The sequence below is a fragment of the Copidosoma floridanum genome, unplaced genomic scaffold, assembly GCF_036245765.1.
Source record: "Copidosoma floridanum isolate Cflo_tuat_1 unplaced genomic scaffold, Cflo_Japanese_pri ptg000020l, whole genome shotgun sequence".
Classification (NCBI taxonomy): Eukaryota; Metazoa; Arthropoda; class Insecta; order Hymenoptera; family Encyrtidae; genus Copidosoma; species Copidosoma floridanum.
Genome location: NW_028321897.1, coordinates 21,907,123 through 21,928,483, shown reverse-complemented (window position 1 = coordinate 21,928,483; position 21,361 = coordinate 21,907,123). Strand labels below are relative to the sequence as shown.

At 33.6% G+C, this 21,361-nt stretch overlaps 2 protein-coding genes across 4 annotated transcripts in view; one reads left to right on the top strand and one right to left on the bottom strand.

Moving 5' to 3' along the window:
* Positions 1-21,361, bottom strand: part of Hel89B (histone acetyltransferase 1) — a 779,777-nt gene that overhangs the window by 721,078 nt on the left and 37,338 nt on the right. The window lies entirely within an intron of this gene.
* Positions 1,482-5,464, top strand: LOC149374415 (uncharacterized). The gene is made up of 3 exons (XM_089593986.1): positions 1,482-2,178; positions 2,359-2,547; positions 5,343-5,464. The coding sequence occupies exons 1-3, from the start codon at positions 1,569-1,571 to the stop codon at positions 5,462-5,464; spliced, it is 921 nt and encodes a 306-aa protein (XP_089450112.1). The 5' UTR covers positions 1,482-1,568.

The following is a 21,361-nucleotide window of genomic DNA, read 5'->3' as shown; positions in this document are numbered from 1 at the left end:
TGCTTCTTATCAAATCATACTTTTACCCTTACATTAACTACTGTCTTTCTTTTATACTTTCATTTTCCAATTTTGGACTCGTCAATTTCTACTACCTCACCTAGTCTTCCAATTTTTCCTCCATTGGTTAAGTACTGGTCTAATGCAACCATACATGCTTCATGGCAGTAAGAAAATCTATCCAAGATTGTCTCAGTTTGAAGTTTTGTTGTCAGGGATGAGGCTACATTCACGTATTGTTTGCTCATCTCAGTCAAAAATTCATAGCTATAGTAACACTTATAAATACCCGATCAAAAATTTAACAGGTTTGCCACCTTAGTTCATGGGGTCCCCACTAGGCTGCCCAGCTAGTACCCCACCGGGCACGTCACGGGGTGAATCAGTGGTCCTCCATAGGCTGCCCCAATAACCTACCTCAAGCTGTTGAAAGCATAGCTATATAAGTTGGATTTTGGAGCACGCGAAATTATGAGATTGTAATCTACGAACGTTTTTTACTCAGTTTCGTGCTTCACATATTGTTTTCAAAATGAGCGATAATTTAAGTAGACATTTAGAATTAAATAAAAAAAGAAGTCTGAAGTATCGATACTCTCAACGCTTTAAACCCAACGCTTTGAATAACAATGTAACTGTTCTTAAAACTTCTGCAAGTGATGAAATTTCCGCGGACCGTGAGAATAACGATACTTCCACTGAGTCATCATCTTCCTTGTCTGTCCATGATCCTCTTGATGAAGAGGAAGGTTTAATAAATACAAATAAAATAGATTGTGAAAATAATACATGCATCAGTGAAGACAAAACCTCTGTGTCATCATCAATTTCTGAAGATTTAAGTCGTTGGGCTGTTGAAAATAAAATGGAACATTCGAAAATTGATTCACTGCTGAAAGTCTTTAAAAAAATTTCACCCCGAACTACCAGTTTCATCAAAAACTTTACTTAAAACAAAACACGATCTGAAGAAAAAGATTACAAAGTTTAATCCAAATGATGAAACAGACACATCAGAGTTTGTTTACATTGGAATTGCTGAACAATTGAAAAAAATTGTCATATTGAACCTACATCCAAATAATATAATTCATCTACAATTTCACATTGATGGATTGTCTATTTTCAAGTCGAGTTCCAAAGAAATGTGGCCAATCTTGGGCAAAATTTATATAAAGAATGATAACTCGTATGAACCTTTTATTATAGCTGTTTATTTAGGTAATGGAAAGCCCAAGTGTGTTAAAACATACCTTCAAAATTTTGTTGAAGAATTGCAATATCTACTGCAAGATGGTATAGTGCTCGGTGCCAAGCAATTTCAAATTTGTGTCCACAGTTTCATATGTGACCGGGTAGCTCGATCATTTTTCAAATGTATCAAAGGACATTCAGGGTGTTACTCTTGTGAAAGGTGTGTAGTGAAAGGCGAATACATTAATAAGGGTGTGATTTTTGAAACCATTGATTGCCCAAAAAGAACCAATGAGTCATTCAGATCAAAAGATGATGAAGAACACCATTTTGCGAATCAAATCTGTCCTCTTGTTCGAATTCAAGAAATCAATATGATCGATGACTTTGTTCTCGACTTTATGCATTTGGAATGTCTTGGAGTAACAAAAAAATTACTAAGTGATATTTGGATGTCATCTAAAGAATTCAAACTGCCCAGAGAAAGTTTACTACGAATATCACAAAGGCTAATTAATTTATCAAATCAAATTCCTAGAGACTTTCAACGTTCAACACGATCATTGGGAGATGTGCACATGTGGAAAGCGACAGAGTTTAGATTTTTTGTTCTGTACTGTGGGATACTTGTACTGAAAGGTATCTTACCAAGTCATTTATATGATCATTTTTTACTTTTTCATGTAGCATGCAGGGTTCTATCAAGTACAAATTTATGGGAAAAGTATTTAGATCATGCAGAACTGTATCTCAAAACTTTCGTTAAAGTTTTTAGTGAATTGTATGAAAAATATTCGCTCATTTCCGATGTTCATAACTTAGGACATTTAGCTGATGATGTTAGAAATAAAAACTGCTCATTAAGTAACATAACTGCTTTTGAGTTTGAGAGTGCTTTGGGTGTCATAAAATATGTCTTAAAAAGTGGATATAAGCCTCTAACTCAACTGTGTAATAGAATTGAGGACAATTATTTAAATAATAGTGAGAAAAATAAGAGTAATCATAACAATACAATTTTAAAATCAAAAAAAGTTGCTGACACTATATATATTCAGCAATTAATGTACAATAAATACACACTGAGTGATAAGAGTCCCAATAATATCATCTTGACAAACAAAAATCAAGTTGTTAAAATAACAAAAATAACTATGTCACCAGATAACAAGTTTCAAGAAATCAACATTATTGGAGAGCAGCTTCAAATTATTGGATCAGCATACACCTATCCAACGGACTCAGCGTATTTACATACTTACTTAGTGACAGACAAAAATAATTTGCAAATTCAAGTTAAATTGAAGGATGTTTTATGTAAAATGCTTCTCATGAACATTTTTGAGTTGCCAGGTGATTCACCTGAACTATATGTTATACCATACTTGCATTAAAACAAAAAAAAAGTAGGAGTCCATTATTTAACAAAATAATATTGCAAATGTTCAAGTTATACTATTTATACTTGTCACACAGTCAAGTACAAGTATGTGTGCAATATTTTTCATCAGCGCATGAGTTGTCTGCTCAGCAAATTCACTTGCTACGTACTGTCAGTTAGACGTACCACAGCATTGTACATACACACTTTAGTTTATAATGTAGCACCCTATTAAAGGAGTTTATCTTTAGTTTTTAATTGACTAGTATTTAGTTCTTCAGTGTACATAAACAAATAGTTGTAATCCGTAGCATACACTACTCTTTAACAGTGAAAAAAAAAATTTGGGTTGTTAGGTTAAGTAACTACGCATTTGAAAAGTTCATCAACTAAGAAGGTAAACAAATCTTTATTATTGATACACAATAGGGAAATATTCTTGAATATTATTCGTTTGGCAGATGACACGTGAAAGGCAACATTTTTTGGTTAAAATACTGAACCGAGACCTTGACGATGAGCTTAAGCATCCACTAATTGTTCCTGATACATTCATTGTATCGATTTCGGCAGGCAGCACACATGTAAAATATATGGCTCCGCCTTTTACAGCTGATGATCTAGAATGCCTTAGACAGTTTAAAAGCAGCTATGCTGCGCCTCCAGAAATTTGGCCGGTTTTTCAGTGCAAAATTTTAGACACATCTGGTACGTACATATTCAAATTTACCATTTTTAGACAGTATTTTCAAGACTCATGTGAGTTTTTAATTTCAGAAACTTATAATGAACTGTTAGCAAAAAAACTAGATGTGTTATTTTGCGTACATGAGAAAGAACGAGGTTCCTCATCAGTGCAGGAAAATACTTTGACTCAGAGTTCAAATGAGTCACTAGTTTCTATCCAGAATCTTCCTTTAAAAAAATCTGCCTTAGGCAATATTTTAAATCATGCCCTATTAGAGCAAAAACGAAATATGCATCTAATGTCTCCAGTGCCCAACTTTTCAGAATCACCAGTAACATGTAAGTTGTAAAATGCACTTATTTATACTGAGTTTGAAATCTCAATATCTATTTATTCATTAGGACTCTTATTGAAAAAATTTACTAATTTTTATAGTTCGTCAACCTACAAGTAACCTTCAAGCTAATATCATCGAGGGTCCTTCTTCTAAAATATTAAAAACTGTACAAAGTGTTGGTACGCAGACTGATGTAACCAATGGACCACTGCTAACAAAAAATGATTTAAATAGTATGGAAAAATTCAATTACATTATTAGTTGTTCATAGTGCTTCTTTTTTTATGTGTAATGCGTGTACCTCAGAAATTACTAAGTACTTGGATAAAAGAATGGCCTCTCAGTTTAAAGTTTTGGAAAATAAGTTAGAAGAAATAAGAGCTCTCTCTATCGAAAGGAAACCAAGAAACGAGTTGGAAAATATCATAACTTTCAACGGTTTTGTTGCGAAATACACTCAGTACAGCTTTCCATTGGGTAATTATGCTCATTTTCTTACTTTTCTGGCTGACATAGAAGATGACGGAAGCGTTGTCTACCAGGATTTGGTAATTATAAATGTACTACTTACAATTTAGACATATTCATTGTCATTTATTGTCATATAATCTTAGAAAAAGTGTATTACCTGCTCTAATAATGTTATTACTGGAGTAACAACAAATTTAACCTGCATCGTCAAGAAAATATTATCAAAAAGTGTTGTGAAAGAGTATACTGTTCAAAGAACGAAACCTGGAAAAAAAATCTTTAATACAACGAAATTGTACTCTCTACTCTTAGGTAGGAAATTATAAAACATTTTAACATTTGATTACTTATGATTGTAGTGCGTAACTTTTAAACTTTCCAGAAACATTCGTTCAAGTTTTCAATACGCAGCTACCAAATGGGCAAATAAATAAAAAAATGTTTTTGGTTGCTCTAGGGATAGTCTTTAGTAATGCCAAAGATTGGGAAGGAGGACGCTGGGCAAGGCAATGCACCCAAAGATCAAAAGAAAACGTCAGTATTAAAAAATAGGGTACTGAATATTATAATGTAATTACAATTAAGTAACAAAAAATTGAAAATAAATATTGATCAAATTTTAATGGATAAGATGATACAAATAATATAGCAAATAATTGATTTTTGTTTAACCCGAACAATTTTGCATGCATTTAATGTAAGTGTTTATTTTATGAATGGATTCTTTTCTTTAAAAAAATGCAAAGGGTTAGGTTAATTTTTATAACTATCGGAGCAGCCTATCAATGACCCCATCTACGCCCCGTGATGGTGCCACACTAGGACCCTTAGTGGTTAATTTGGCAGCCTAGTGTGGACCCCATCAGCGCCCCACTAAGGTTTCTCATCGGGTAATAGCTTCAATTATAGATATAACGACATACATCTATAGCTATAATCAGTTACGATATACTTATAAATTATTGTGAATAATAGCTGTAACACCTAAGTGTTCATAGTTCTGATTTTTTTTAAAGATATATCAGTCATAAAAAATTTTATCATGCGAATGATAACTTAAAAAATAGGGGATTCAAGTATTTTCCAACAATATTTTAAAATAATACATTATGTCACTAGGTCACAAAAAACAAACATTAGCGCACCGCAGGGCTGAGATTAAGTAACTCATGACATGAGGTTAGTAGAATAATTTTACATTACAAATAGTATTACTATCACTAGTATCATAAATTAAAAATTTTTATTCTCGATTAAAACTGTTTTGATAGATGAAGAAGAAGTAGTTGGAGAAATGATCAGCTCTACGCGTAATTTGTGTATCATACCAAAGATAAACGTGGAACAGCCTATATTGATTTCTAATTATGATGCGCCTGATCCTAGATCCTAAAGTTTTTCATTCAGTACGTCAAAGTGATACATTTTTTTATGTTTGAGAGGTTTCAATTCACTTTTTATATTTTATCTTATTTTTTATTTTATAGTGGAAATTAAATGAAGAAAAATCATATTTTATTTCAGCTGAAACTACTATATCTACAGCTGTAATTACCTCTAGTAATATCATTGCTACAACGAAGGTATATTAACTGGAGAAACATTTTTTGATTTTACTTATATTTATTTTAATTGCAGCAACAACACAGAGTATAAAGTCAGAATGCATTCATCGATGACCAGATCAATGTTAGAGCAAGTCACTATATCTAAAAAACGAGAACCACCTAAACAAATATTAAATGTTAGTTTGTTTACATTAAAATTGGTTTATTAACAGTATATCACTATGTACATTTCTTAAATTAATTTTTTGCGATTTTTAGGTTAAACAAAAGACAGTTCTTGTGAAGACTGTTAAAATGACTGAGCTTACAGCCCAATATCCTTTCATTCGAAAAAAATTTAACCGCATTACATTTTCTTTAAAAAGAAGAAATAATGATTACTAATAATAAGTATTTAAATTTTTTTATTAAATTTTTTTAATTGGTTTAATAAATAAGTTTGTAAGATATTTTTAATATATATGATTCAATTTTAGATTAATTTTGTATACAATTGCTTTAAATTATTATAGTTTTATAAGATACTTTCCCTTTGATCATATTTCTAATCTCCATATAAACGCTACATGTAATTAAATCATTTTGCGATTTAAAATAAAGATTAGAAATTATTTTTATATTTTCAACATAATGTGATTGTATAGAGAATGAATGGTGTAACTGTTCGTAAGCATGCCCCCACAAGTTCTAGAATTGACCACTTTATTATAATTTACATCAGCTAATGACATTTGAGCTATGTTCAAGTCCTAACACTGATGTGATTTATACAACTTTACTTTTAATTATTTATTGAAGTCTAGTATTAATTTATGAATTGAATAGTACGTATTTTATACATAATCGCCTTAAACAAAAATTTATATTATAGTATGTAATAAATTTAAATAACTTTAACTAATTTTACAATAATAAAATAAGGTGTACACATGTTAAAATTTTGGATGAAAGCAATTCCTCTCACTATAAAAATAGAAATATTAAATTTGTATTGTACTTTATAACTTTATAACAAATAAAGTTTTGTAAAGAAAAGTTTATATCACTTGAAATATTAAATCTATTGAGGGAAGGCGAGATGTGAATAACTTTATTCATCTAACAATCTCCATACATCACTCTTGAGAACGAGTCAAATCCAATGCTTTTATGTATTGAAATAAAGTACTTGTGTTGAAGCTTGTGCGGTACCTATAGCATCTTACACTTTCTCAGCTACATGTTCCTATCTTAATACAGAGAATAGTTAAAAAACTAAAACCAATTATAGCTATAATATGCAAATTAAAAAAATAGTGTAGTAAGTTTTTTTTGTATCTTAAGACGATGAAAAAAGGAGACTTCTTCTCAAACCATAGATAGGATTTTGTGGAAACTTTAAACATACATGAGTTCAGTGATTCTCTGTAACATATTTCAAGTTAAATGGCACCCGCGCATCTTTACAAACGTATTTTAGAAAAAGAAAGTAGTAGGAACCTCACCCCGCCTCCACCAAGGAAGGACAACCATGTATTTTCTTCTCCTTCGTGATTTCTTTTTTAATTTTACATTTTTTAACATTGATTGTTACATACTTCTACAAATCAGAATCAATGTCAAGTGTTTAATCATTTATTGTATCTACTGTATCTCTGGAGATAAGTAGCGAGTCCTTCAGTGCAATGGTATTTTTATAAGCACAAACTGGTTTTGACCATAGTAGATGTGCAAAGCATGTTTTATACATTGTACTAAGTTTGTTGATAGCAGGGCATTCTAAATTTTCAGTATTTCAAATGTGACTGAAACTTAAAGAACAACGTTGACATTAAACTTTATGAATGATGTGTATTGTAGTACTTACTGTTAAATAAATGTACTAGGAGTTAGTGGATCAATAATATGACACTTGTTAACACTTAAACTAGTATATTTAACAACAGAAATAAAGATTGATCAAGATTACAAGATCTCCTCTCTCATTGTACAGAGAGACTCTACGAGAGCGTGCGTGCGCGACAACGGACAAGTTCTGTCTGGCTAACTGTATGGCTATGCAAAGTACATGTACATGTCATTTTGCACTCATAGTGTTTATGCCGCATAATAGATGTGATTAGATATTGCATCTAAAATATAATTTAACATATTCTAACACGCCTTCTTAAATTTATATTAAATTCTCAATTTTAGTATCTTAAACTACTTCACATTCAACAAATTTCGGAATCTTTCGAACTTATTTCTGTCTAAGGCTTTGGTAATAATATCTGCTATAATTTTTTCTGAATCAACTTTTACAACATGAATTTCGTGTTTTGCATAATTTTCGTTTACAATGTGATACTCAGTTTTAATGTATTTTAACTTTTAAGTAAAATTTTTAAATCTAGCTATACTTGTCACACCAGAGTTGTACTTAAACATTTTGATTGGATTGCGAACTTCAATAGTCAAATCAAGCAAGAAATCTTTTATGACTTTTAATTTACTAACATACTCAGACAACGCTACAAACTCAGCTTCTGTTGATGATTTTGTAACACTATTCTGTTTTCTGGATTTCTAATAAATAACATTTCCATACATTCTTATTTTGAAATCTACTGATATAATTTACACTAAAGCTTGTGTCAGGTCTTGTTTCCACACTTACATACAGAACAGCTCTAGTTAAGTTTCTAAACCTTATATCATCACACACTGCTTCCGCTGCTTCCAATTTCAAATTTCGTTCTATAGAAACCGTAAACTATCTTAAACTTTTATATCATACTGCCTCACTAATGTTTCCATACAGTTCTACTGATCAAGTGTCATTGTCACGTTCAAGACAAGTTGGGTTCTTTACTAAGGAAGACCAGAGAAGAATCACAGTGGCATCTTTCAGAGCAGCAGTGCAGTGAACAAAATAGTGATAGTGTCAAAAATAATGCAGATAATCATAGTGCATTAAACAATGTTGATAGACAAAACAGTGTGCTGAATAATGCCAGTGGACACGATCCATACAGTGTAGACATGCAAAACAGTATATATAGTCCTAGTGCACAGTGGAACGATTTACCATCAGCGTTCAAGAATCGTATAGCTACAGGTGGGATAATCAATTGTGGACACATATTTATTGCATCCTATTTGGATGGTACAAAAAGTCTGATTGTGTCTTAAGTTATGAATGCTTTAAAACAACACAATGCTCTGAAGATTAATTTTACCGCAAAAGCTTGCCATAGAGCACATGATACAAAAGAATAATGCAGAAGTCATTGATCAAAAGCATTTCAATACTAAGAATGCTAAAGTGTTAAGATCAACAGACATAGTTGACTATTGGTTTGATTTAAACATGAAACAGCCTATAATACATCAGATGGAAGATGTCTAAGACAGAGATTCTACTTAGAAACTTCAACTTTTAATCAGTTTGACAGTAAATATAAACAAATTCAATTCAATAAAGGCAAGTTCATGTATTAAATTACCAAAATATATACTGATAAGATAAGCATGTGTAAACGTGCATAAAAACGATGATCAATGTTTCATGTGGGCTTTTTTAGCTGTTCTACACCCAGTAACTGGATATTCATAGAGAGTGAATCATTATAAGCCCCATGAGAGTGAACATAATTTTAATGGAATACAGATTCCAGTTTTTTTTTTAACAAAGTGACAAATTTGAGAAATAAAATCATATTTCTGTTAACGTATACGTGTAACGAAAATACGGTACTAAGCATAGTTTCACCATGTCACATCACCTCTTTAAAAAAAGATATTCCTGTAAATTTTCTTCTTCTACAAAATTTTTACAACAACAAAGGTGACAAAGAGGTTTTATATATCCGGTTAAATTTTTTTCAGAAGTAATATTAGAGATTTGGGACAATACCTGTTTCACTGAATTTACTTCCCGCTCCAAGTTAGCAATTTTTTAGCACACATTTCACTGTAATTGCTTAGCTTTATACTTTGCTTATCACTTATTATTTTTATTTCTTTCTGAAAAATGTTGAGATTCGCCGCATCATTTTGGTAGATAGCTGAAGTAACATTGCACAGTATTTTATGTTTAATTTTATATTGTGCATCTGTAGTGAGTTTGCAGCCTACACCTGGAATACCAGGAGGACCTCGGCTATCGCCTTCCCTCTTACGATCAAACACGCCAATGCTCATTTTGCTACTAACATGAATGCTCGCCAGCTTCAGTATATTAACCCAGATTCAAGAAACCCTTTAATAATCAATATTATGGCATTGTCATGGCTAGGATTTCACGCAGATTTTTTGGCTATAAATAATCGAAGGCGATCGACCAGTTTATTTAGATCGTTTCTGTGCACATAATCTACTTGCTGCTGTATTGTTCTAGCAATTTTAAAGTGAGGTAACAATAATGCACCCTTTTTGCTAGCGATGTGATCAAACATTCGAGCTATGGTTTCATTAAATTAATTACTATTGTGCGTCTAATAGGTCTGTCCTTTGTAGTCCCTTTTGTGGACACTTGAAGAATTTAAAAGAAGGTAACATTTTTCCAACTCATCTTCAGTCATGCAGAATGTATCAGGATATTTTTCTACAAGTAACTTCATTAACCCATCACTCATGGGAAAGCCTAACTCACCCATCTTAATTTGATTATTTTCAAAATTAATCAATGAATTACCAAGCTTGTATGATTAACTTTCTTTTAGCACTTTATCACCTAATCTAATAAATATTTTTGATTTTTTTTAACCATCTGTAAATACGCGTTGTCATGAGGTTGAATGGTTACATTCATTCAATTATTATCGTCATTCTCACTCTGACTAACAGCAGACTTAAACATTATATTATCATCCCTGTACTTCCCTTTTTTCAATTGTTTGATGGCAGTGGCTAAGCTGAATTAGAAATTATAGAACTATTTCTATTCGTTCTTGTTTCAGCAACGATTTCCCGAATAGGAAAACTTTTGTGACATTGACCACTGTCCATTTTTATCAATATTGATGATAACAACATCATATTTATCATCATTCCAACAGATCGTGCAGAGATCTTCAAACCAGGTGTATGACATGTCAGAGTTCACATGATCATCATACACATGTTTCAAATCCAGCTTAGCTTGACAAAATAGAGCGAAAAGATTAACATTGTCTCTCACAAGGTGCTTCGGTACTTGTGCGTATGACTGGCATATATAGAAACAGTCCACATTTATGTCTTCCCATACAGTAGAAAGCTCTTACATTATCCTGCTTTTCTAATGCTATGTCATCATAAATCATGATAGAGTTGCGTAAGACGTTATCTAGAGATACTGCGGCTTAATGTTTACTGAATCTAGGAAACTGTTTGTCATCTATAGGCTCCAACAGTTCTTTCGAAAATATGTACTTTGACTGATTAAGCGACTTTGAGTAGAAACAGACGTTTTAACACCTTAGTCCATTCGAGTCGACAATTAGTGCTAGTAGACTGTTTGTTTTACCACAGTTGGATAGGACACAGAAAACAACTCGAATACTATCTGGAAGTAATTCACCCTGTCAATTCGAACGCTTTTCCTGTTTCACAACAGCATTAAAGTTTGGAACTTGCAATTTCACAGATTGGTTTTTAAATGCATGTCTGCATGTTATGATGGCTGGATAACGACTGATGTGATAATTGAACGAGCAGTACTTTTATACCCCATAAGTACAATGCTTTTGTACGAAGGTACTCAGTTGTAGTTCAATCAATGAAGAGTGATAATCGTTCATCACGCAAGAGCACATGGTCTTTTGAATAGGGTTATCAACACTTTACATGTAAGATTACACATATCAGACTACCAGTACTGCGGTCCTGGCACTAAAGTTGTCGAACGTTTTGCTAGAGGTGATAAGAGGATAAATTCACTGGATACGGCGTGCAAGAAATATGATATGAGATATGAGAAAGCTTGGCAGTGAGTCAAAGCCAGAGATTCAAGGATTGGGGAAAAAGCAGCTACTTTGGCTATTGTGAGAACCATGAGGCTTAAAAATAAATTAGGTATAGGTGTGAAAAGTAAGAAGAGACCGTGCACTCCTGTGAGTCATAAAAACTGCGTCATGGAAAATAAATAGCAAAGATGCACACAAGGTTTATGACTTCCGCTTTAAAGAGAGCACGTTTAGCAGTTCAGAAAGCAGGTGATAAGAAAAAGGCAAGAATCAACGTATCTTACCTCTCCCTGCTCAAAGTGGTGGTGCTCTACCTCTAATCACCTTATTTTCTGGCTTGAGTACGACCAGTTCACTAGCTAATAGCGTAGCTAGAATACTAAATAAGTAAAGCTGCTAAACAGCAACTGCAAGAAAGCCAAAGGCGCAATAAAACTATGGAGGCCATTGCACTTGAAAAAGGTCGAAAACTTCAACCATACAAAACTGGATTAGGTGTCTGCTTGAAGCCATAAGCTGAAAACGATTTGAAAAAAAGATTGAAGCAAGACTACTTACTAGAGCTCTGACAAATGTTGATTTATTAAAATATGTTAAAAAGTTAAAAATCCCCGATTTTCATCGGGTATTGATGCGAAATGACTTACCAGTTAATGGACCTTGTTATCGTGAAACTGCTATAGTAAATCTGGATAATTATGACGGTCCTGAAACATACTAGGCAGCCCATCAAAAGCATGATGATAATGTTATCTATTTCTACAGTTTTGGTAATTTACACTCACCTATCCATTTTATGCTGTACTTGGGGGTTGCCAATATCAAGTATAACCATATAAAATATGAAGATTATAATTCTCATCATTGTAGTCATTAATGCTTAGAATTTCTCTCAAAAAATATGTAAGATAATGTCATAGTACAAAATCATTTATTTGCTGTTAAACAGTCATGGAAGAAACATTGACACTAAGTTTGACTGAGACTTTTTCTGTATTCTAAGCACAGTGTTTTCCACCTATCAAGTTATCATGTACACGTATAAGGTGTAAAAAGAAGTTGTAATTAAACATTAATGTTAGTTGGCTGTTTGTCTTACTAGCTTCAAAATGGCTAAATACGTGATTGATGTTCAAGGCTTAAGACTATATTTATCGAATTCATTTTTAAAGAGGTAGCAATTCTACCTTTAGAAGAAGAAGGTTCTACACTAATAGTATTTCTTTTCAAACCCGCCTCTCCTCTACCCCTACCAAAGGACTTGAAAAAACGAAATGGCTTCCTCAAGTGCTCTTCTGTAGGTATATTATTCATAAAATCCAATGTTTAATAAATAAAAGATGATAAATAAAACTAAAGGACTATTTTTTCCTCTTAAGTTCATTCACAACTTTGAAAAATGTTTGTCACTAAAACCATTTAACGTGACTCATGTGACATGTACAAATCAACATTTAAATCAGCCTATTGTGTTGTGAAGAATGTTGCAGCTGTAACAAAAAGTATATGAAAAAAATAAGGCCTAACAGATAAGCTATCCTTGATATAAAGTTGATGTATAGAAATTTAAAATAAAAAATAATAACAAACCTTTGGCGCAGAAGCAGTAGCTGGACTCAGTGCAGGTCAAGGCTCCCAGATTTTAGGGAGTTCGCCGCATGCGCAGTGCGCAATCACCCTCTCTCTATAGAGCAAGCTGTAGCGGGAGAGTCCCCCTACCCAGACCTTTAACCTAAGCCCCGCCCACTTTTCACAACTTAAGATGACATCTTATCTAGTAGGAGTACTATCGACTATAGCCGCGCGGGCTAAGTCTTTTGCCCCAGCTAAACTTGCCAGCTTTCGAATCTCTCTGATAATTTTTTTTTTTTTTTTTTTTTTTTTTTTTTTTTTTTTTTAATGTACGTTATACATAAAGTGTTATGACACAATTATGTGAATAATTATATGTATAACGTTTTAACACTAAGACATAATTTTAAAAAATACTATGTACAAGACAAGGTAAGTAAAATTATAAAACAAAATATTCGTCACTTATTAAGGAAATAAAAACATTAATATTTAGTGAGTTAAGTGTCGAGTTATGATAATTAAAGTATTATTTAGTATTTAAAAATTACCAAACGACACGTCTTGATCATTGTTAATGTAATTCACTATTACATTATTATGGTCGATAAGCAACACTGTTTAATACATTAATCTGTCCCGAATAGATAGAATTGATATAGAGAAGTGCAAAAATGTTGGTATAACTTTAATCAAAGGTTGGATATCGCACTATCCTGGTCGAAATTCAATGCTAGAAAATGCCGGATGGCTAGATATTACAGAAACAACAAATTGGCAAATGATCAAGGTTATTTTGATGTTTCTACACCTTTAAGCATGATACTTGGCTTTGCTGAGGACTATCGTAAAGTTGTAGTAAATGCAAAGCATAAATTAATCCTCACGAGATCGAGGAATGACTTAAAAGCAGTCGTACAAACAGTTGCTAATGATGTTAACAAAGACTTTGAAATTACATTGACTTGAACAGAATGACTGATGCCTTACGTAAGTGCGTTAGACAGACTCAAAATTCATCTGCTTAATGTCATTGCAAAAGATGAGCCAATTTTCATGAGTTTTAGTGATTGGGAGTTGTATGAATATCCCCTTCTTCCAAAAACTATGAAACATGTTTGGACCGTAAAAACATCAAATCAACTGGAAAAGCCGCGCTTTGTTGTTTTAGGCTTTCAAACAAATTGTAAAGGTCAGAAAGCTTCCAATGCTAGTTGCTTTGATCATTGTAATATAAGTACAGTTAAGTTATTTCCTAACTCTCAGTACTACCTCTATGGCAATCTCAATCTCAAGATTAATCATACTCGATTTTCTTCACTCTACAATATGTATACAATTTTTAAAAATGTCTACTATGGTAAAGGAACAGAACCTATGATAAAAAAAACGATTTTACTATTGTTAGATGTATATTTGGCGCTCGTAACTGAATTCTAACGCATGCGCAATAGCAAGAAGACGAGACGCCGTGACGCTGCACTTCAGCGTCTAATACCCATAGTTTACTCACTCTCGCACAGTCAGTCAGTCTGTCGATACGCACTCCCTGCTTTTCGTATTTTCCTTTTGATTTGATCTTGCTTTATTTCAGTTCAGCTTACGATTGTATCCTTGATTGTAAAGACTAAAGATAGCATACACTGAAGATAGTGAGAATAAACGTGTCCGTGTTTTATAATAAAAACGACAGTGTTGTACATTTTATTGCCCGATCACATACCCACACATCCATACTGCTAACAGGTTATGGGCCTTAAAAGTGTAGTGTGGTTGTGTATTCAAGACCTCCGCTAGCCGCCATTTTTTTCTCTGTGATCGAGCCCATCTCGCGTTTGCTCGCATTTTTTTTGCCCTCCGCGTTTTCTTGCATCCTTTTTCTTACAGGCCATCGACGAGGCGGCGTAGAGATTGACATCAGCCACTGGTGAGACCGAGCAGATCTGAGAGGTGACAGCTGGCGGGGCGAGAGGGATTGTGAGGGATTTACGGAAGAAAGAAAGTAAGTAGCTGATAATGATGCTTATGATGTCTTTGTCGGTCATTATGTTGACATAATGTGTTTTATTTTTCGATGGTTCGAAACCAAAATTGCATGAGAGTGGTAATAATATATGTTATAGATATGATGGGTATGACAGTGGATGGGATTTGTGAAGCGTTTTATAAAGCTAGTATTCTATAATTCTCAAGGGTCAAGAGTCGGCACGTGTTTTTCCTCGCGTGAGGCAGGCTTGCATTGGGGTACGAGGATTTTCATTTAGCTGCTACAGCTATAGCTACCGCTGAGGGGGACGCCTCAAAGCGGGGAGAGGGACTTTCGTTTCGGCCATGACTTGCGTTCGGTCAGACCGAGCGTATGTGTTCCTTTCAGTAGGCTTGGTAGCTGATGGCGCGCACAGAGCAGCCATCTTAGATAGACTTGTTTACTTTTCCAAGTCCCCGTACAGTGCGGCCTCGATCCTCTCCGTGGATTTTCACGCTCAGACTAGAGGTAAATGCCGACTCAAACCAAAATGCAGAAATTTAAAGTTTCTAACTTTGGTGTAATACGCGTCAGCACATCGTAATTACAGGCATACGATTGTGCTCGATCGCATTGGAATTGTGCTGCTATTGTGTATGACTATAGACATGTTACGTTTGCATGTTTAAGTCATCTGATGTATCTCGTCCTATGAGTAGTGCGCATGCATTGAGCTCGTGTGTGCGTGCTTGCTCATGTTTCCCGGTGACACAAATGGGGTTAAAATGATCACTGGGAAGTAATATATATAACTTGATCTGAGTTATTATAGGAGATATAAGTGACGATTACGATACAGGAGATCAGTTTAACTTAATGGAAAAACGTGGAGGTATAATTTACACTATTCCTTAACACAAGCAGCACATTCCAGTTAAAGGTTCTTTAGATAGATTAAAGATAGAAGATTTGAATACAATAAGTCACGTGCAAACAAAATTTAAGATGGACATAAACAAAGGGAACCTTTAACAAGATAGCAAGTTAAAGATTTGAGAGATGGAAAAATAAATTTGATTGATACGTCATCTAAAGACAAGAATAAAGATTTGAGAGATAGAGAAATAAATTTGATTGATACCTCATCTAAAGACAAGAATGAAGATTTGAGAGATAGAAAAATAAATTTGATTAATACCTCATGTTAAGATAAGAATGAAGATTTGAGAGATAGAAAAATAAGTTTGATCCATACCTTATCAAGATAGCAAATTAATGATATAAAAATGGAAAGATAGTTTTGATGATACCTCAACTAAAAATAGCAAAGATTTGAAAATAGAAAGATAGACTTGATTGATACAAGATTATTTTAACAGGAAAGCAAATTAAAGCTTAGCAAAATAGAAAGATATATTTAATTAATACACGATTATTCTAACAAGATATCACATTGAATATTTGACAAAAAAAAAAAAAAAAAAAAAAAAAAAAAAAAAAAAAAAAAAAAAAAAAAAAAAAAAAAGATAGATTTGATTTTGATTAATAAGCCTGAATAAGTGATAGAAAATGAAAAAAAAATAAAAAATGAAAAAAAAAAAAAAATGAAAAAAAAAAAGATTTGATTAATACATAAACTATAGATAGCATGTTAAAGATCTGAACGATAGAAAAGATAATTTAAAGAAACAGATAGATAATTTTCACAAGAAAATGGCAAGCAGAAATAATGATCTTAAGATAGAATTGACTAAAGGAGCCAGGAGCCCACAAGAAAGATATTTAGGGGATTCAAAAGTTGACTGAAGATAGAGAGCAGACTTTAAATTTAATACTAGATAGATTATCCTTAGATTATTAAAACAGAGTATTTTTTTTAATTATCCTACGGTAATAGTGCAAAAATTAATGATACGAAAAGAAGTGATATACAGATGAAGGCGTATCAAATATACAACAAAATTCACACTGTTAGATTTGATCCCGCAAAGCAAAGTGATATTAAATTTTGCGAATTCCTCGATGGATTAAGATGGATTTTGAATGGATTTTGATAGATTTCAAACTTGTTAGTAAAATTCAGAGTTTTCTTGAAGATGAGAAAAGGGATGACTTTTACCATAAGATTGTCAATAAAGTACCAGATGTGAAAATTGCAGATTCTAATAGACTGTTTAAAAGCGAGAATGGCTTGTCCTATAAATATTTAAGTGAAGTGTAAAGAAGGTTAAAGTAATATAGAATTGCTTGGATTTAATGCATCGAGTAGTATGTTTGTTGTTGGACCCGAAACTTTGCTCTCTACGCGCACGGAGGAAACCAAAAATATATGAAAGAAAATTGTTTAAATGCGTGAATAAAAATTCCTCCGTGAACTTGAGAGCGGAGGGAGAAAGGTGGGTTTCAAGTCGTAATAACAAAGACAAAATAGTCCTAGATAGAGTGATATGCGCCAATATGCTCGCTGGAAACTTGACGTCGCTTCGTCAGCTTGTTAATAGATGCATATGTATCTATTTAGATAACCTTAAGATAGATATATTTGACCCACGCTCTAACGAGACGTTAATTTCCGATGCCTACAGAGTCTTCATTGGATAGTGGAACTAGTGCAAGATGGTCAGAGTTCAAGCAACAACAAGAAGCGTAAAGAAATTATAGATTGCTTAATAATAGAATGTGTCTCTGCGGCAATGGCTGAGAAGGTTCAGGAAGTCAGTACCAATTATAGTAAGAGCTGACCTATAATCCCAAATAATGGATCTGAAAAAGATTGTTTAGATACCGCTCAACAAAATGAGTTTGAGAAAACCATTGAAGATAGAAAAATTAATGATAGTAAAGAACTAATGATCGGTGAGATTTCAGAGGCTTAAAGTCCCTTTATATAAAGGTATAAAATACTTAAAAGAAATAGCAGAGCCATGCTCTGAAACGCAAGATTCGGGCATTTATCGTTGGAATATCTTAAGGATTGCAAAGAAAGTTTTTGGACAATAAAGATTTGAATAAGTCTGTGCACGATCACTTCATTGCATTATGCAAGGTGTGTCATATTGCTAAAATTTAAAGATTGCCTTTGATCACTAGAAGAGAGAGGGCATCGAAACAACTCATCCTACAAGATACAATTTCATGATAGTATACACAGACGACTACTTAATATTGACGATGGCATACCCTGTGAAAGTGAAAAGTAAAGCAAGAAATTGTATGGACAAATTTGCGACCAGCGCACGAAATCTACTGGACTTTAATGCAAAGATGTGCTATTACAGAACTGACCAAGGCACAGAGTTTGCAGGAGGTCGAACAGTGGAAATTCTCCAGAGATTGAGAGCTGAGTCTCAACTGGTCTGTCCAGACAATCTTCAATACAATGGCGTTTCAGAACGAATCAATCGCACATTACAGGACAAAGTGTGAACCTACATATATGACTCAAGGTTTAGGGAGAACATGTTGAATCTAACCTTAGGTGCTGCAGTATATACATATAATTACACACCACACCTGTCCAACAAAATAACAGCTCCCTTAGGAAATTTTACCCCCAATTTAAAGATAGAAATAAATCAAATAAGATTTGGTCGTGTGACCTTTATCAAGATACAGAGGAACACTGGAACCAAATACAGCCCACAAGGTATACGAGTAGTACTGGTTGGCTATACTACTACCGGCTACATTTTTCTAAGACCAGAGGATGCAAATTTTATGAGGTTCTGGGTGTAAGATTTCATGAAAGACTTGTATTTAGAAATGTCTGGAGAAATGATAAAATAGCAAACTGAAATAATCATAAGACAGACATTAAATAAGATGAATGGTTCTTCAAGTTTAGCAAAGATAGTATAGTAAAGATAGAAGATACTTGGATTATTATTAGAAACGGAGGGAGAACAAGGAGTCAAGATAAAATGAGGACGATCGAGGAAGAATAAAGAGCTTGTTCAAGAAAACTTCAAAGCAATCTACGAAAAATTGGAATCGATGCATAAAATCAAGTATTGAAACTTGTAGACAGGCCAACTATGAATGTTGAAGAAAGCAAGCCAAACATCATAGATTCCAGACGAGTCCTAAAGAAGAAGATAGACGAAGATAGGAACCACGACGTTTAAAGTGAGGTTGGTGTGATTTGTGGGTTTAAAGATACGAATAAGTACGACTTGCAAGAGACTTATGCTTCTGTATCTGGGTTAGCTCTTGTGAGATCGGTAATATCAACTTTTAATAAATTTAACTTAGAAACTTGTCTGCTGGATGTCAAGACAGCATTCATGAATGTTTCAATCAAGAAAGAAATAAATATAGAATTTCCTGAAGGTATGCTTGACGAAGATTAACTTAAGAAAAATAAAGTATGTAATCTAGAAAACTCTTTATAGACTCAAGATCAGCTTGAAGAAATGGAACGAGTGTTTTCGTATGGTGCTGCACTGAAACTAGTATCACAAACGCACACCAGTAAAACTTGCCTTTACGCATGGAAAGAAAAAGTTAGCCTTTTAATCTTGATTCCATATGAAGATGATATCATGATAGCAAGAAATTGGTAAGTAAATCAAAAGAAATTAAGATTGGTCTGCAGTCTGACTTTGAGATATCAGATCCTGGCGAGGTTGGCACTTTCCTGGTTATCACAGTAAAAAAAGATAGAAAACATAATTCAATTTCACTTACGCAAACATCATACTTCGACAAAGTTCTGGAAAGGTTTGGATTAACCGACTCAAAACCACAAAGAACATCAATGTTGACAAATCAAGCCCTGAATCGGCAAAAAAAAAAAAAAAAAAAAAAAAAAAAAAAAAAAAAAAAAAAAAAAAAAAAAAAAAAATAAGACAGAGAAGAATCGGAAGAGACTGGAGAACTAAACAAAACTAAAACTGAAGAAAATGTACCTCACAGAGAAGCAGTTGGAAGCCTGCTGTATCTGGCTAACACAGTCAGACCAGACATCTCGCACTCTGTGAATGTATTAAGCAGACACCGAATCTGCCCAACTGTTGACTAGAAAATGGTCAAACGAGTCCTTCGATATCTACAACACACCAGAACTCTGGGATTAACCTACAGAAGCCGGAAAAATAAGCTGGAAGTCTTTTCAGATGCGAGTTTGGCAGACTGTAAAGGCTCAATTACGACAGGTGGATACTCATAAGATTGTATTGCCATACAGTTGCTTGGAAGACGAGAAAACAGAGTAACGTTGCAATCTCAACCTGCACGGCAGAATACGTGGCGATGTGTGATGCAAGGCAGGAGTTGATAAGATTGGAACACTCAATCAGCTTAATGCTGTCATACATTATGTTGCCTGCGGACCTTTGGTGTGATAACAAAGCCGCCGGAGCAAGTGCTAATATAGATGGTGGCAAAAGACTCAGACACATGACGGAGATCAATGCTCACTATGTTAAGGAATGTGTATCCCGAGGAAAAATAATCATTAAATGGATTCCATTCAAGGAACAACTAGCAGACATTTTTACAAAACCCCTGCCGTTTGAACTGTATGAAAGACTAATGAAAGAAATTTTGAATGTTAATCAGTGTAAATTGCATGATAATTAAACTTGAACTTGAGATAGTAAAATTAATAAATTGATAATAGATAGATAATGATAGTAGACATGCCGATTAATGTATTTTTCTGTGTATATTTTAGGTTTTCGCAATCAACCCCAATGAGTGATCAAGAAGCCGACGTGTTCCACATCTTCAGCTGATTGCTTATTCATTTGAATACGATTACTCAGTGTTAATATTCCAATATGTCTTTCCTTTTTTTCATTTTATATTGTTTTGTTAAATTCAGATACGAACGGGAGGGAGTGTTAGATGTATATTTTGCGCTCGTAACTGAATTCTAACGCATGCGCAATAGCAAGAAGACGAGACGCCGTGACGCTGCACTTCAGCGTCTAATACCCATAGTTTACTCACTCTCGCACAGTCAGTCAGTCTGTCGATACGCACTCCCTGCTTTTCGTATTTTCCTTTTGATTTGATCTTGCTTTATTTCAGTTCAGCTTACGATTGTATCCTTGATTGTAAAGACTAAAGATAGCATACACTGAAGATAGTGAGAATAAACGTGTCCGTGTTTTATAATAAAAACGACAGTGTTGTACATTTTATTGCCCGATCACATACCCACACATCCATACTGCTAACAATTATACACATGCCACTCATCGTTATTGACTGTTCAAAACAAAATGAAGCTTTGAAAAGCACACCAGTTGATGTGCGCTTGGAATTCGAGT